This window comes from Tenrec ecaudatus, chromosome 10 (genome assembly GCF_050624435.1).
Source record: "Tenrec ecaudatus isolate mTenEca1 chromosome 10, mTenEca1.hap1, whole genome shotgun sequence".
Lineage (NCBI taxonomy): Eukaryota > Metazoa > Chordata > Mammalia > Afrosoricida > Tenrecidae > Tenrec > Tenrec ecaudatus.
This window is the reverse complement of record NC_134539.1, coordinates 17,387,183-17,401,715: the sequence shown is the minus strand read 5'-3', so window position 1 is coordinate 17,401,715 and position 14,533 is coordinate 17,387,183. Positions and strand designations below refer to the sequence as shown.

The 14,533-nt window shown below is 43.4% G+C and overlaps 1 protein-coding gene across 6 annotated transcripts in view; it reads right to left on the bottom strand.

The window, feature by feature from the left end:
* CNTLN (centlein) overlaps positions 1-14,533 on the bottom strand; it is a 294,237-nt gene that overhangs the window by 187,367 nt on the left and 92,337 nt on the right. For 4 of the 6 annotated variants that reach the window (XM_075559962.1, XM_075559961.1, XM_075559964.1 and 1 more), the window contains exon 1: positions 4,146-4,576. The exons of the other annotated variants lie outside the window; for them this stretch is intronic. In XM_075559962.1, coding sequence (XP_075416077.1) covers positions 4,146-4,508 — 363 coding nt within the window. In that variant the 5' untranslated portion in view covers positions 4,509-4,576. Of the gene's footprint in view, positions 1-4,145; positions 4,577-14,533 lie in introns of those variants that run through there. 6 annotated transcript variants of the gene reach the window in all.

Below are 14,533 nucleotides of genomic sequence, written 5' to 3'. Positions count from 1 at the left end.
CACCCAAGTCCAGAGAGAGCATGTACATACACATGTGGTATACAACGCTCATAGGAAATGAATGCTTGAGATGGTGGGAGGTTTGCAAAAACGTACGCTGCAATGTTATTTGGTAAAATATGGTACGTGTTAACTGGCGATTTGAAATGGAGTAAGTTATTTATGGGCAATACAGTGCTATGGGTGGACTGTGAACTTTATTAAGTAGGTTTCTGAATTCTTAAGTTATGAATGCTACATTATCTGCAGTGTGAATCAAATTGCTAATTATTAAGAAAACCAAATACCAGATAAAAAATAAGCCATAAATCTAGGTACCAAACTGTTTGACATAATTCAAGAATATTAACTACCACCCATCTTCTCTGCATGTTTTTCTATATTTAGTCATTTCCTTTGTGTTTTTCAAAATATCAAAAACAAAGTCATTTTGAATTACAAATTTAACACATTAACTACAAAATCCTTTTCACTATAGAACGTTCTTATTGCAGAAAAGAAATAGTTGAACAATAGAATTCCTACCCCTTCTCATGAAGTTAATATCACATTCAGCTTTAGAAATAGCTCACTAAATGATAGGTAACTGGGGTCTTCGTTATCTGAGCATAAGGAGCTCTGGTGGTGTAGTGGTTATGTGTTGGGCAAGCAGCCTGCATGGTCGGCAGTTTGAAACCACCAGCAGCTTCATGGGAGAAAGACTAAGCTTTCTATTCCTGTAAAGTTACAGTCACCGAAACCCAACCGAGGGTCACGATGAGTCAACATTGACTCCATGGCAGTAAGGTATTTAGTTTTGTTTTGAATCACCTGAACAGTGAATTGGCTGTGTCTTTCATTGGAATACCTGGCATGGAAACAGGTACTAATAAAAACTCCCCAAACTGTCTCCATCACCAGCTCCTGATTTAGGTCTCAGTAACAAACTTGGTTCCCAGGGGACCCCAACAAACCTACCAAATGACTTCCTGCACTGAAGCATATGATTTCCCTATCCAAACCCAGGAACAGCCATGGAAGAACTTTTATGACATAGTGTCGCAGTCACTCAATAAATTCTGACGAAAAAGAATGCCCACAAGTATACAATGTATCTCATAGAGCACAGCTACCTGAAAGGGGAGGCTCTAATTACCATATACTTGTGTGTAAGCCAAGTGTTTCAGCATTTTTGTGCCGTTTTATGGTAAAATTAAGTGCCTCAGCGGATATTCAGGTTAGCTTCTACTAGAGTACCTACATTTCTACCACAAAATATAGCCGAGTTCTCTGGTTACATGAGAGGGCTTCAAACGTGCATGGGAAAATGGAATCAGATGATGAAGGAAATTTTCCACCATCTGTTTGAAGCTCTTTTCTATGGTTTCAAGACCAGCATCCAAGGTTAAGGTTGCAATCGGCAAAACCAAACCCACTGCCATCAAGTCGAGTGACTCATAGTGACTTCAGTGCTGATAAACCTTGACAGGAGCAGGCAGCCTTACCTATCTCCCTCTTAGTGCCGGTAGGTTTGTACCTCTGACCCTTAACCCACAGCACCACTAATGCTCCTTAAGAATATCACTTAAATGCCCTAAATAACCTACTGCCTGAAATTGGTTTATAAATTTAGTAATTACTTTTGGCTTCTACCAGAAAAAAAAAGAAGCTGATGCTATACTATGTGAATATAATGTTACTCTTTCTCATCTGGTATTCTATGAACATTCAACATTAACATGCATCAATTCACACCATATATCCCCATATTCAGCATCATGTAGCACAAATACAATACATTTGACAAACAGCAAAATTAAGAGTTTGCTAGGTTTAGGGTGTAAAATCAATTCTTAAGGTAAAAACGTCACATTCAAAATCATCATTTAAAGTACCCTTGTTAATTTCACAGTGAAAAGTTCTATTTGGAAACTGACATACTATAAGCTCTTACACTAAAATTAATGCTTTAACAAAGCCCTGTGTAATTTGCTTACTGACCTTAGGGCCCCTCTTGGAAGAAAAAAATAATAATATTGCAATCAAATACTGATTCATATTCAGAGTAATACTTGGGAAGGGAGGATTAGCAGATTGTTCTCTATTGCACGATCGTTCAGAAGCACATACAGTGAAGACCACCAAGGAAAGTGTATCAAAAGACAAATAACCAAAATGAAGCTACTGCCGTGACTAGCAATGAGTTATATTTTATTTTTCCAAAACTGTAGTATATAATCCATTGCTGGGATATAAAATATTCTAGCAGATGAGTTTTGGTTTGGGTTTGTTTTTTTTTTCAAGGTTTCTTTTTAGAATTGAAAATATCAAAGTTCATAACAACCTGTTAGAATAATCTTTCTGAAATTACTAATCTACATGTACTTAGTAAACTGAGATGTGTAACTCATGTGGGTTGCAGTTTAATTGTTTGAAATCACAGCATTACTGTAGTTGACTCGGTTATGGGTTGAGCTACTAACCGCAAGGTCAACAGTTCAAATCCAGCAGTTACTCCACAGGTTTTCTACTCCCATAGTTAGTGTTTCAGAAACTCACAAGGGTGATTCTATTCTACCCTAGAGGGCTGCTATCATTTGGAATCCACTCGATGGCAGCGAGTTTTCTTGAGTTATTTTGCGACGGTGATTTTTAGCAGAATGAGAACACAAAATATAAAATTCGATGTTTGGTTATTTAAATGTCTTTTTAGGAAACCCTTGGGAATTCTGTTATTGCTTCTCTCAAGCTTCCTTCACAGAAAAATGGCGTGACACAGGTTTTAAGGGATGGATGGCCACAACCAATCTCATCTCTTTACAGGATTGCCTAAGATCACCTAAGTACCAATTACAAAAACCTAGAGGAACTTTATCAATATCCTTACATCTGACCATATTATGTCAATCATCTTCCTAGTCTAGATATATAAGGTTACCAAAGCCAAATGTGTTTATTGCTACACTTGTTAAGCATGTAACAGGGAAGGGATTTAAGGAAGGTGAATTGTTTCCAAGACAGACTGCTTTAACCAATGCATTTCAAAGTGGGACCACCCACTAGGGGGCTGGAGGGCTTCTAAAAGTTCCCGAACAAATGGAATTCAAAGATAATGGAATTTCTCCATCAACACTTTGAAGTCCCTGAAACCCCCTTGTATGTGCAAACTCTGGGAAGTATAAGCCCAGGGCAATGTAGAAGATGCCAATACCTTGGGATGTGTGATAAATGCCGTTTATCCAGCATGCACCTCTTCCTTACATGTCTAGGGTGTGGTCCTGATTAAATGTTTTCATTCATTGGTCTCTTATTTCTCCCTTTGCTCAACCAACGAGCAAAAAATGGTCAAGCACCACGTTTACGCCAAGAATGTTCTTCATCTAAACTGGTGCTAGTGTTCAAAAAGTTACCCAGTATCACAGCAGTTCCTAACGGGCGGTTTATCTGGAAAACGGTGGTTCAACTATCTTGATTGCTGAGTGAGGGCCAACGTTTGCCGCCCACACCTGACTTTACAGGTGCGGATGAAAGCAGGGCAGAGGTGGCAAAGATGTAAAACTAAAGGAAAATGAAATCTACGAGTGGGTGGACAGATACACATCCTACCCCACCAGTCCTCAATTGCAGGCGGGTTGGTTAACTGCACTGTTTTCCACCGGCAAATTCTACTGGACACGGGATGTCTCACTTAAGGACGAAGGAGTTATTCTAGTAACCTGATCGATATTTAAGCATCATTTATTACGTGTGAAGTTCCCAGCATTGGGGACGCCCTGGAAATCTCGCATTGGTGTTTCCAACTTAAAAGTTTGTTTGATTGTGAAAGCATACGGGCCAAGTGTAGAGTTGGGAAATTAAGAACAGGCTGCTCCATCGATGGATTTTATTTCAACCAGTGTTGCCACTTCCCTGGTCCACATTGCCAACTCATGGGCTGCATTCCACTCGGGCGACACACCAGGTCCCCCAGAAACGTGGGCTTTGGGGCTAGGGGCCGCCGGTGGCCGCGTCCCTGGGCCCCGGGCTCAGCCGACGGCCCGCCGGGGAGCCGGCACCGGGCGCGGCCGGCGGGTCCCGCATCACCGGCGCAGCGGCCCGGGCAGCAGGGAGAGGGGCGCGCTTCGGCCGCAGAGGAGGGACAGGCCTGCGGCGAGGCCCCTCGATACCTGACACAGGGCCAGCTCCTCCTTTAGGCTGCTCAGCTCGTCCTCCAGCAGCTGCGTCCGGGTCGCCATCGTCTCCTCTAGCGAGATGCCCTCGAGCCGCCCGGACGCCATGGGCGCGCTGGGGAGGGGAGCCTGAGCCGCCGCCGCCGCCGCCTCGACCCCGTGCCGGGCCCCCGGCCCCTCGTCGCCCCGCCGGGACCTATCGCTCCTGCCGGTGATGACCATCCATGCAGCGCCGGCAAGACCCGAAGCCTCGCTGTGCACCGCGCGGACTTCAGCTCCCGGCGCCACATGCGGGGACCAGGGCCCCGGCTGTCGAGCCTGGGGCGGAGGACGCGGCGAGGGCGACCGACGCGCCGCCATGGCCGCGGCTGCTAACGGGTCAAGTTCCCTCTTGGAAACTCCACCTCCCCATCCCCATCCTGGAGAGCCCGAAGCGCAGGGCGGCGCATGCGCGGGCCTTTTCCCGCCTCGCTCGCGGCGCGGGGGCGCGCGCGCCCCCGCCCAGGCGGGCTTCCCGCGGGTCTCGCGCGCCGCGCTGCGCATGCGCCCTGGCCGGACCCCGGCGGGCGGGCCAGTGCCCCGTGGACGCGCGCCAGGCCAACGCGCCTGGAGGGAGTCCGCGGCCACAGACCCCGCCCTCTCCTGGCTCCCTCCGGATCTGGGCACCCATCCTTTCACATTCCGCCTCTGAAAATCTTCCTGGAAGAGTCCCCAGCCCCAAGCGGTCCCCAACTGTCACTCCTGGCATCCCGACGCCCTGCCAACTCATTCGTCGCATCTCCTGGGCTACCCTGAGTGTTAGGTAACGCAGCTAAGCAATCGCAGGGAGGGGTAAGCTTCTCGAGTAGGAGGGAGTAGGGTGCACACCTGGTGGGTAACTCTCTAAAGTGTGGAGAAACCGGTACTGCGGACTGATGCCAGCCAAGGAGATGTGCAGAGCCAGGTGCTGAGCGGGTTACCTGTTGCAGTTAGGATCCTGATGCTCTGGTTTAGCCAGTGTCCTGATCCCTTTGAGTCTCTAGGCCAGCTCCTTTGGTTGGCTGCTGCATAACTGAGTGAACCCACAGCAGGCCTCCTGTTCCCACAGTGAAGGTCTTTGGGCCAAACTGGAATTCGTGATTTGGATCATGATTTAAAAGTAAGACTCGCTTTCGTAATCCCTCCTTTCTTCGCCCTCTCCCTACCCCACCCTTTTTTTAAAAAACGTGATAAAGTTCTCCAGCTACCTTTCATTGGCCCCTAAAACACTTCGTCACTATTGATAAATGTAGTAAAGAGTTGCAAGCTGAGCTGGCCTCAGCGGTCAGCCAAAAACTGTATCTTGCCTCTTCTGCAGACAGCGCCCCCAGAATACAGGAATGACAGCTGAGCAGGAGAAAAGGGGCTGTGGAAGCTGGAGGGGGTGGTGACTCTTTAATTCATAAACTCGTCATTGAATCATTGAGTCCTTCCATTTAAATCCCTCCAAGGGAAGAAGATAAACGAGTTGCCCATAGAATGTGAATACCTCAGAACATTAATGGATTTTATATATATATATATGTGTGTGTATATATATATATATATATATATATTACACATTAACTATAGGTGGAATGCTAAGTAGTTCTAATACTCCATCAAATCTTTCAACATAGTGAAATAGATGTTATTTTCCAATACTCTTGTGGGGAAACAGACTTGAGAGATTACTATAGCTTGCCTGAAGTCCTGCATTTGATTATAGAAAAACTAGGATTTGAATCCACTTAACACCATTCAACTCCAAAACCTATGCCTACTATAACCCCTACCTTTAATCTATAACCCCTACCCTTAATCCATACCTGTCATTTAAACTGTATAATTAGTGTTGATAACATAAAAAATTTCACTGAGCTTAACTGAGAATGCTCACAAAATACACATGTGTGGTATGCAAGCAGCATGAATAAACATTTTAATAGTTATTTCTTATTAACTCAAGCGGCATCATTCTACCTGATCATAGATAGATGGTTTGGAAAAGAAGTGAAATCTCATAATCTGTACATTGGATGTATACTTAATTTTTCTAAATTCTTAAAATAATTTTTAATAGAAATGATACACTTTCAGTTGTGCACATAGGGAGTTCACTATAAATTATTGAAATGACAAAAGTTTATGAAACATTGAATATTAACATCGGCTACTCTAGAGAGATAAAGATCTGTATTGCTCTCTAAATAAAAATACCCAATCAACTAATGTTTCTCCTGTTCCATTCTCTACTCATACACAGAGAAGTAATGAAGTCTGTTCTGCAGAAATACATAATCAAGTCTGCTGAGGATGACAGTATATTAAAACGCAGAAATGTAATTCTCCCAATATCACCACTGTATAGTTGAACTATGGGGAGATTGTACAAATTAATATGATCTCTAAATTTCACATCTCACTTTAATTTTTAAGAATTACTTTTGACTTCTGTGAAAAGGAGGAAAGTGACCATACAAGAGTACGTGTGGTGCGGGAACGAGAGCACCAGCAGTTTCGTACCCTCGGCGTGTCTCTGTTTTCCGGAAGAGGCCGGACGGTAGCGCATCCTCATCGCTCAGCACTCTGCCCACTTGCTGTGGTCTTTATCAGAATTCCATCATCAAAGTTTGAGCCCATGTTTTAGATTTTAGTAAGATCGCAATATGATCACATTCTTTTTCATAGCATTCAGCAACTTTTCCACTGTTCGTGTTTTGTCACAACCTAGGAGCCATTTCAAAAAGAGGCTTTTTCCCCATCAAAAGTGCAGCCCACAAGGTAGAGGGATGAAGGTGGAACGTCATTCAGCTTTAGACTGTAGTGTTCTCATCTACAGACAAATCTGCTGCAAGCAGTTACTGGGAGTACGCCAAGAGTGTTGTTTTGTTAGTACAATGACTGTCGTTTTGCTTGAGCAGTTCCTGGCAACTATTGCTCTGAGACTGCTCTAGGTCAAGACCATAGGTATCCAAGGATGACACCATCAACTCCATTTGTCTGCCGTGATTCTCTCCCCCTTCAGACATACCGACAGCACAAGTAGTTTGCCATTCTCGTTGCAAAAGGTTACCCAGCAGCACCTTGTCCTCCAAAGCTGTTTAAATATTAGCCCCTGCCCCAACGTACAACATTTTCTAAAATTTTACCTTTTGAACCTTAACTCTCAGTATAGAGGTGGCTCTGGGAACAGAATAACCTTTATGCTCTCGGTTTACCAGCACCCTCAACTCAGCACAGTTGGGAACAGCATCCCAGGTTCTCGGGGCTCAGTTGATTGTACAATCTACAGGCTTGCAGCGCTTCTGCTGTTTAACACACGGCCACAGTGAGGCAATACCCAACTCTTTCATTCACTTCATACATGTTTCTGTTTTCTGATAGACAGGATGGCAGGCCCATATTCCTGGGTATTTGATCTAAACACCCCTTACCCACAAGCCATGATTTCAAATCCATCTATATGACTCTTAGGTCCTCCTAAACATCAAGATCCTCTTCTTCCACTGCCACCAACCTGTCTTCACACCTCTATGTAACCGTGCTTAAACGGAAAGACACTGTCTAATCTTCCAAAAGATCTTTTGACTTGGAGCATGGTAACTACAAACAATACCCTCCAGATATCAAGTTGGGTCCTGGAATGCAGGCTATGTTTCTCTTTACTTCCCTATTCCCAGATAGAGTGGCCTAAGCCACCAACTGCCATTAAGTTGGTTCCAACTCATAAACTCGCTGTCACTGGGTTGACTCTAACTCATAGCCACCCTATAGGACAGAGAAGAATTACCCCGTGGATTTCTGAGACTGTAAACTTCTCAGAAACTTCATCTTTCACCTGTTGAGTGGCTAGTGGTTTTGAAGTGTTACCTTGAAGTTAGAAGCCCATTGAATAACCCACTACCAATCACCAGGGCTGCTGCGGCCACTACGGCTCCTACAATGCCATCAAGTTGATGCCAACTCACAGGAGCCACCCAATGACAGTTATGAAGTAGCAATGAAAATAATTTTATGGTTGGGGGTCATCACCACATGAGGAACTGTATTAAAGGGTTGCAGCATTAGGAAGGTTGAGAACCACTGATATATAGGGTCACGATGAGTCAGAAACTACCTAGAAGAAGGAGTCATTCAGTAGTAAAAAGAAATGCCTTCTACTTTTCCTTGTATCCATCACTACCTGACAAAAGCAGCACCTGATGAGTGCCTTTCAACGTCCTCCCTTGAGCCAGTGACCCTCAGGTTGATTCCAGCCCATGACATCTCCATTTGTTTCAGAGAATTGTGCCTTACAGAATTCTCAATGTCTAAGATCTTTCAGAAGATGGCCAGGCCTTTCTTCTGAGGTACCTCGGGTAGATTTGAACTACCAACATTTCATTTGTAGCCGAGCCAAGTTTATGCCACCCAAAGACTCTAGTTGCCTATAAATCACAGAAGTTTCCTTCAGCAATTGCCAGGCATCTGATGATCATTAAATAATGCTCACTTTACTTGGCACTGTTTTGCTATGAGCAGTGCACGGTTTTATAAGTATCAAAGTTAACATTTGCGGTAAATGGATCACATTGTATGCTAGCTACTGTTGTTATTCTTAGGTTCTGTTGATACGATTCCTACTCAGTAACCCCATGTGACGGATAGCATTATTGGGGTGAAATAGCTAGGTTCTTGACAAAATGATTCCTGGTGTTACTGGTTTGTTTACTAAAGGATATTTTCTTGGTATAGCAAACATACACTGAAAACCCTTGGGCAAAATAAGGCAGAAAATATTATCAATTTGGGGATCACCGTCCCACAGCTCTGCTCATTCAATCCCTCATGCTGCCACCAATATTTATTTAACTCTGCTAGGAAGACAGCTGTGAGCCACATAGCCTCAATGCCAGCCTTCATGGCGTTTGTGGTCTAGAAGAAGATGTACCTGAGCAAGCATCTTTGCTAATGAGTGATTAGTGACATACGAAGCAAAAGGAAGGGAAGGAGTACTGAGTGATGACAGAGGGCGTGTCATGTTAGGCAGAGAGGCCAAGGAGAGTCTGTTGAATGACAGCTGGAGAAGACCGCAATGCCTTGTGGGTAATAAAGGATATGGAATTCACACAATATAATTCCCAGGGAATATTGAGCCATCATTCACTCTCCTGTGACTGCTGTGAGAAGAATGGGTTGTGAGACTGCAAGAGACACGGAAGCAAGAAAGGCAGTTCAGAGATGATCATGGTGAGGTGTTTGCAGGAGAGAGGAAGTGACAGAGTGCTCAGTCGTCAGGAAGTGACAGAGTGCTCAGTCGTCAGGAAGTGCTGTACAGGTGAAGGAACTGAATTGCTGGATTAGACCTGGGAAAGGAGGGCAAAAGAGACATTGACCTTGAGACCCTGGGCTTCTTCCCTAATCATCTAAATAACTGAAGGTGCCCTTTAATGAGCTGCCAAACACTGTTAGGTCAACATGTTTAGAAATAGGAAACCAGAAAGTTCCACTAAAGATCTAATACAAATGGAAAAGCCCAGGAGATACACATGGTCATGATGAGTCAGAATTGACCCCATAGTGGCTGGTTTTTTGAGGACTCTTGCTTCTGACAATACAAGTATGACCATAACTAATTTCTGTTCACTAATAGAGCAGCCAGAAGAACAAACAGACAAAACAATATATCTCTACAATTTCCAGTTATTAAAACTAAAAAACAAGACAAAACAGAGCCAATGCACAACCTGAGCGAAGGGTTGTTCATTAGAAAGTTCTAGAAGCAAGAGCAACAAGCTTTCAGAAACAAGGTGCAAATTCCTAACCCTGATTCTTGTTAAATTAAAAGATAGTAGAGCTAGATAGATGATAGATAGATAGATAGATAGATAGATAGATAGATAGATAGATAGAAGCCAACACCTCCCGCCAACTCTCATAAACCCACAATTAAAGACACTTTAGGATTAACAAAGACCACTGTTAAAAATTCAAAGCTAATTCTCTACTTAAATTTCTTAAGCATCCATTGCCAATTACTTTACTGACATAGTAAAATCACCTTCCCCTTAAGGAAGAACTGTGGCTTCCGGTGGATGTACCTTGAACACTGAAAGTTCCTTTCATGATTATCTTTTCTTTCATGCATCCACGCTTTAACCTAAGCAGTTCCTATCTCCCTAGAAGACTTTTTCTAACACCCTGTTATCCGATAAATGGCTATCTATCCCTAAAGACCCGATTTAAATGTCACTGTCTCCTTAGACCCTTTGCTAACTTGGGCAGGACTTAAGAAATTGTACTGAATTTATACGGTAGGATATCTGCTGCCGGTACACCACGAGGCTTTCCGCTTCTGGAAAGTAAAGCCCTCCCCATAGTCACCAACACACATACAAAACCAAGAACAATCATTGCCACTGAGTTCAGACTCACAGTGTCCCCAATGAGGTTCCCAACGCTGTCAATCTTTGCCGGGACAAACTACCTCATCTTTCTCCCTGCAAGTAGCTAATGGGTTTGAAGGGCTGATCTTGAAGTTAGCAGTCCAGTGTCACCACCGCTGCAAAGTGACGCTTTCTCTTCTATATACACTTCTTGCTTTTTGCTGGCAGTAGTGACTAGTCTATTCATTTTACCTAGAAAGTGACAATCATAAAACTGTGGAACCATCAGTGTCTCTCTTTGTGAGGAAGCAAGCCTATCTGAGCATGATTTTGGGTGATGGTGGTAAACACTGGACTGCTTCTGGGAAGGTCAGAGGCTTAACCCCAGCAGCAGGTCCGAGGAAGAAAGAGTAGCTATCTGCTCCCATAAAGATGTGCAACCTTACAGATCCGAGATCAGGTCACTGTGAGTCAGAGCGGATCCGATGGTGGTAGGTTTGGTATCTCGTTTTTTCCTAAAAGTTAACTGCTGGTTTTTCTACTGATCACAAAGTTTCCATGGCCTTATAGAGATCTTTACCATCAGAGAATGCTTCCGTTGTATCATTAAAAACTTCTACCATAGCCAAGTTTTCCAATTTCAGATAGGGGGGGATGGTGTTTTGGAAAAAAATATTTAAAAATGTCGTTAGGTCAATGTACCATATGAAGAAGTGAGGAAAGGGCGAGCCACGTGTTAAATGTTCCTCTGAGGACACTGGTGTCTGAAGTCCCAGCCTCACTAGTTGTGTTGTCATGTTGTTGACTTCTTAGGGAATAATCATCAACATTCTATTATTACGGCCCTTTAGCCAGAAAACATTAAGTAAATTTCATGCAAAGGCTTTATTTACATAGAAACTGTTCATTGATGAAATGAGAAAGACTTTCTAATGTACTACTTCTGTTGAACGCCACATAATTATTCCCATTAAGTCTGACTACTACTCATCTAATTATATTAGTGCCCTCTGCTGGACATGCTCAAAATTACAGAAAACTAGGTGACATTTTAAGATCAGTGTAGACATTCTTGGCTTTGACATTCTTCAGAAACAGATTTTTAATAACGTCTTGATTTAATTTTAGCTGGACAGATTTCTACCAGGTCGGCTAAATTTTGCCTCCCCATAATTATTAGTCAACCCAAACAGAATATACTCTCCTCTCTGCATTTATGGACATGGTCAGATTTCAAAGACCAACTCTTCTCATGAAAATTAGTGTTACGCAAACATGGACGATGATCACATCGTTACGTAATTGCCCAACCCCTGCAAAGTATGGCCCAGAGAAGTGGACACATCACCTTACCCATCGCAGTCAGTATTATTCTCATCCCGGACCTCAGAGTTCAGTATGGCCAATCACACACCGCTAAAGTGTAAAACAATCGGGGAGCAGGGCTTTCACATTTGTTGTAAATGTGAAAAGTCCAGAGAACAAGAGAGTCAATAAGTGAGGCGATCGTAGGAAATAGTATGGAAGAAGAAGAATTCTTTGAGGATACTTGTGGTTGTTGTTAGGTGCCTTCAAGTTGGTTCCGACCCATAGCGACCTCATGCACAACGAAGCACTGCCTGGTCAGTCCTGGGCCATCGTCACCATTCTTCCTGTGTTTGAGCCCACGGTGGCCGCCACAGTGTCAACCCAGGCCTCTTGTTATATGAAGAAAAATAGTAGTGTTTATAAGTTAAATGAAATTTTCTCAAGGAGTTATTTCAAAGCCTGCCTTTATATAGATATATAAAATGCACTGCTCACTGATGATGTTCCTCTTAACCTACTCTTTCTATATGCGCCTGTGTTTATTTCAGTCAGCATCTGTTCAGATCTCTGAACTCTGCTAGCTTCTGGCATTCAATCATTGTTTTCTACCGTGTTTGCTTTGACCCATTTGATTTGTTTCTTTGTCCTAAATGAAACAATTCTGCTTCCGTCTCAATGTTTATTAACCGAAATAGTATTAGTAGACCAAGGCCATAACTCTAAGCGGTCCCCTGTCAGCCACTCATCTTTTTGTTCATCTCTCATTCTAGGTTAGGGCGGTTGGAGGGTGTCCGTTTCCTTTAAATAATCGTTCCACGTCTCGAAAGCAGCATACTCCGCTCAGATTCACATGCTGTATCTTAATTTCATCTATTTCCTCTGTATAAAGAAATATTTTAAATAGTCTAATTTAAAATGGAAACGAGGATGTGTTTGTCTATGTGGATTTGCATATTACTCTTCAATTCTGAGAAATAAGTGTTTTGAAGGTATTACTCACCATCTTAAATAGAATGTTCCTGTCTTCGGATCTCTATATTAGTTTATGTTTGCTTCTAGCGGGCTTAGCTACTGAATAAATCTGTGCTATTAACCATGTATTTTTCTTTATATTTTAGCATTGTTTTTTATGTTTAAGATTTACAAAGATAAGTCAAAAAGTCTTGCTGCTGGGGGGTTCCAGTGCAGGTGTGCACTGGATTTATTCCAAACAAGGCCTGCGTAAGCACGTCTCTGGGAGCAGTGGTTGGCTGCAGACCCTTCTCAAGCCCAGTGGCTTCCCCAGGAACCTGCTGGACAGAGGCCAGCTCCAAAGATTATGGTGACTTGGTTTGGGTAGTTTTTCTCAAAGGACATAGGTTGATCACAGGGACTTAGGACGTTTTCAGAAACTTGAAAACTGCACTGCTGAGAACAAGGCCAGGAACGTTACATCAAGATTTTTTTTCTATCACAGGAATGCGCCGACTCCTTCCTGAGGGGAGCACACGGGCTGCCCGACGAGAATGAGTTGGAAACCTTATTCCCATCCACCTGATAACCGTGAGCTTGCACTTTCAGATTTGTGCTTCTTGTTCTCCAAACCCAAGAAGCACAATTTGAGCCCCTCGATGATGCCAAAACGACTTTTATAATGTGGTATAAACCGCAGACTTTTCCTGGATAGGACCAGAGAAATGGAAACGCCACATACAAAACATGTGCAGACCAAGACGGAGGGCATATCTGGAAACAATAGCTCCACATTTTTCTTAGTTTTGTGTTTAATGAATGTTTAAGATTTTATAGCAATACTTTTTGATAAACCCTTATATATCTTAGGAGAGAATTTCTGGAGATCTGATCATTTTCTACGGAAAAGACTGACGTATTTTCAAGCCTGGGAGATACATTTAAAAACCATGTGGTTTTTGAAATGCACAAATTGAACACATTGGATTTAGTTTGACAGTAAGAAACACACACACACACACACACACACACGTGTGAGTTGCACTGTGGCTGAGGTGAGAGGTCCCATAACAAATTAGGTTCTGCTTGCAGAATGTGTCTAAGCTGCTCCATGACTCTGGTTGCATTTTTCAGAAGGTGTCCACATTGTCATTATTTCCATTCTGTGGTGTGCTGGTCTGGGGAGACTAGAGAAACAAATCCATGGACACACACATGTGTAGAAGAAAGAGATGTATATACAAGAACAGTTGAACATTGATAAAACATCCCAGCCCAGTCCAGATCAGGTCCATAAGTCTGACATTAGCCCATATGCCCGATACCAATCTATAAAGTCCTCTTCAGAATCACAAAACACACACGATGATGCTGAATGCAGGCCGATCACAGGCCAGTGAGTCGAAAGTCTTTGGGTCCAGTGGCGTTATAAGCATCTCAGCGCTGGCAGGGGTCTCTCTGTGGCTTCTCCAGCTTCAGAGGTCTGGTTGCATCCATGTGCCTGGTCTTCTGCAATGTCTCCCAGGGAGTCACAGAGAGAGAGAGAGAGAGAGAGAGAGAGAGAGAGAGAGAGAGAGAGAGAGAGAGAGAGAGAGAGAGAGAGAGAGAAGTGTCTTCGACTTCCAAAGAGGAAGTACCAAAATTCTCAGAAGAAGGTCATGCCCTCACAGAAGTCTCATGACCACACAGAAGTCTCGTTGGCTATCTCCAGATTGACAGTCTAGACTCCACCCTGACACTATTAATCCTTAAATTGACACC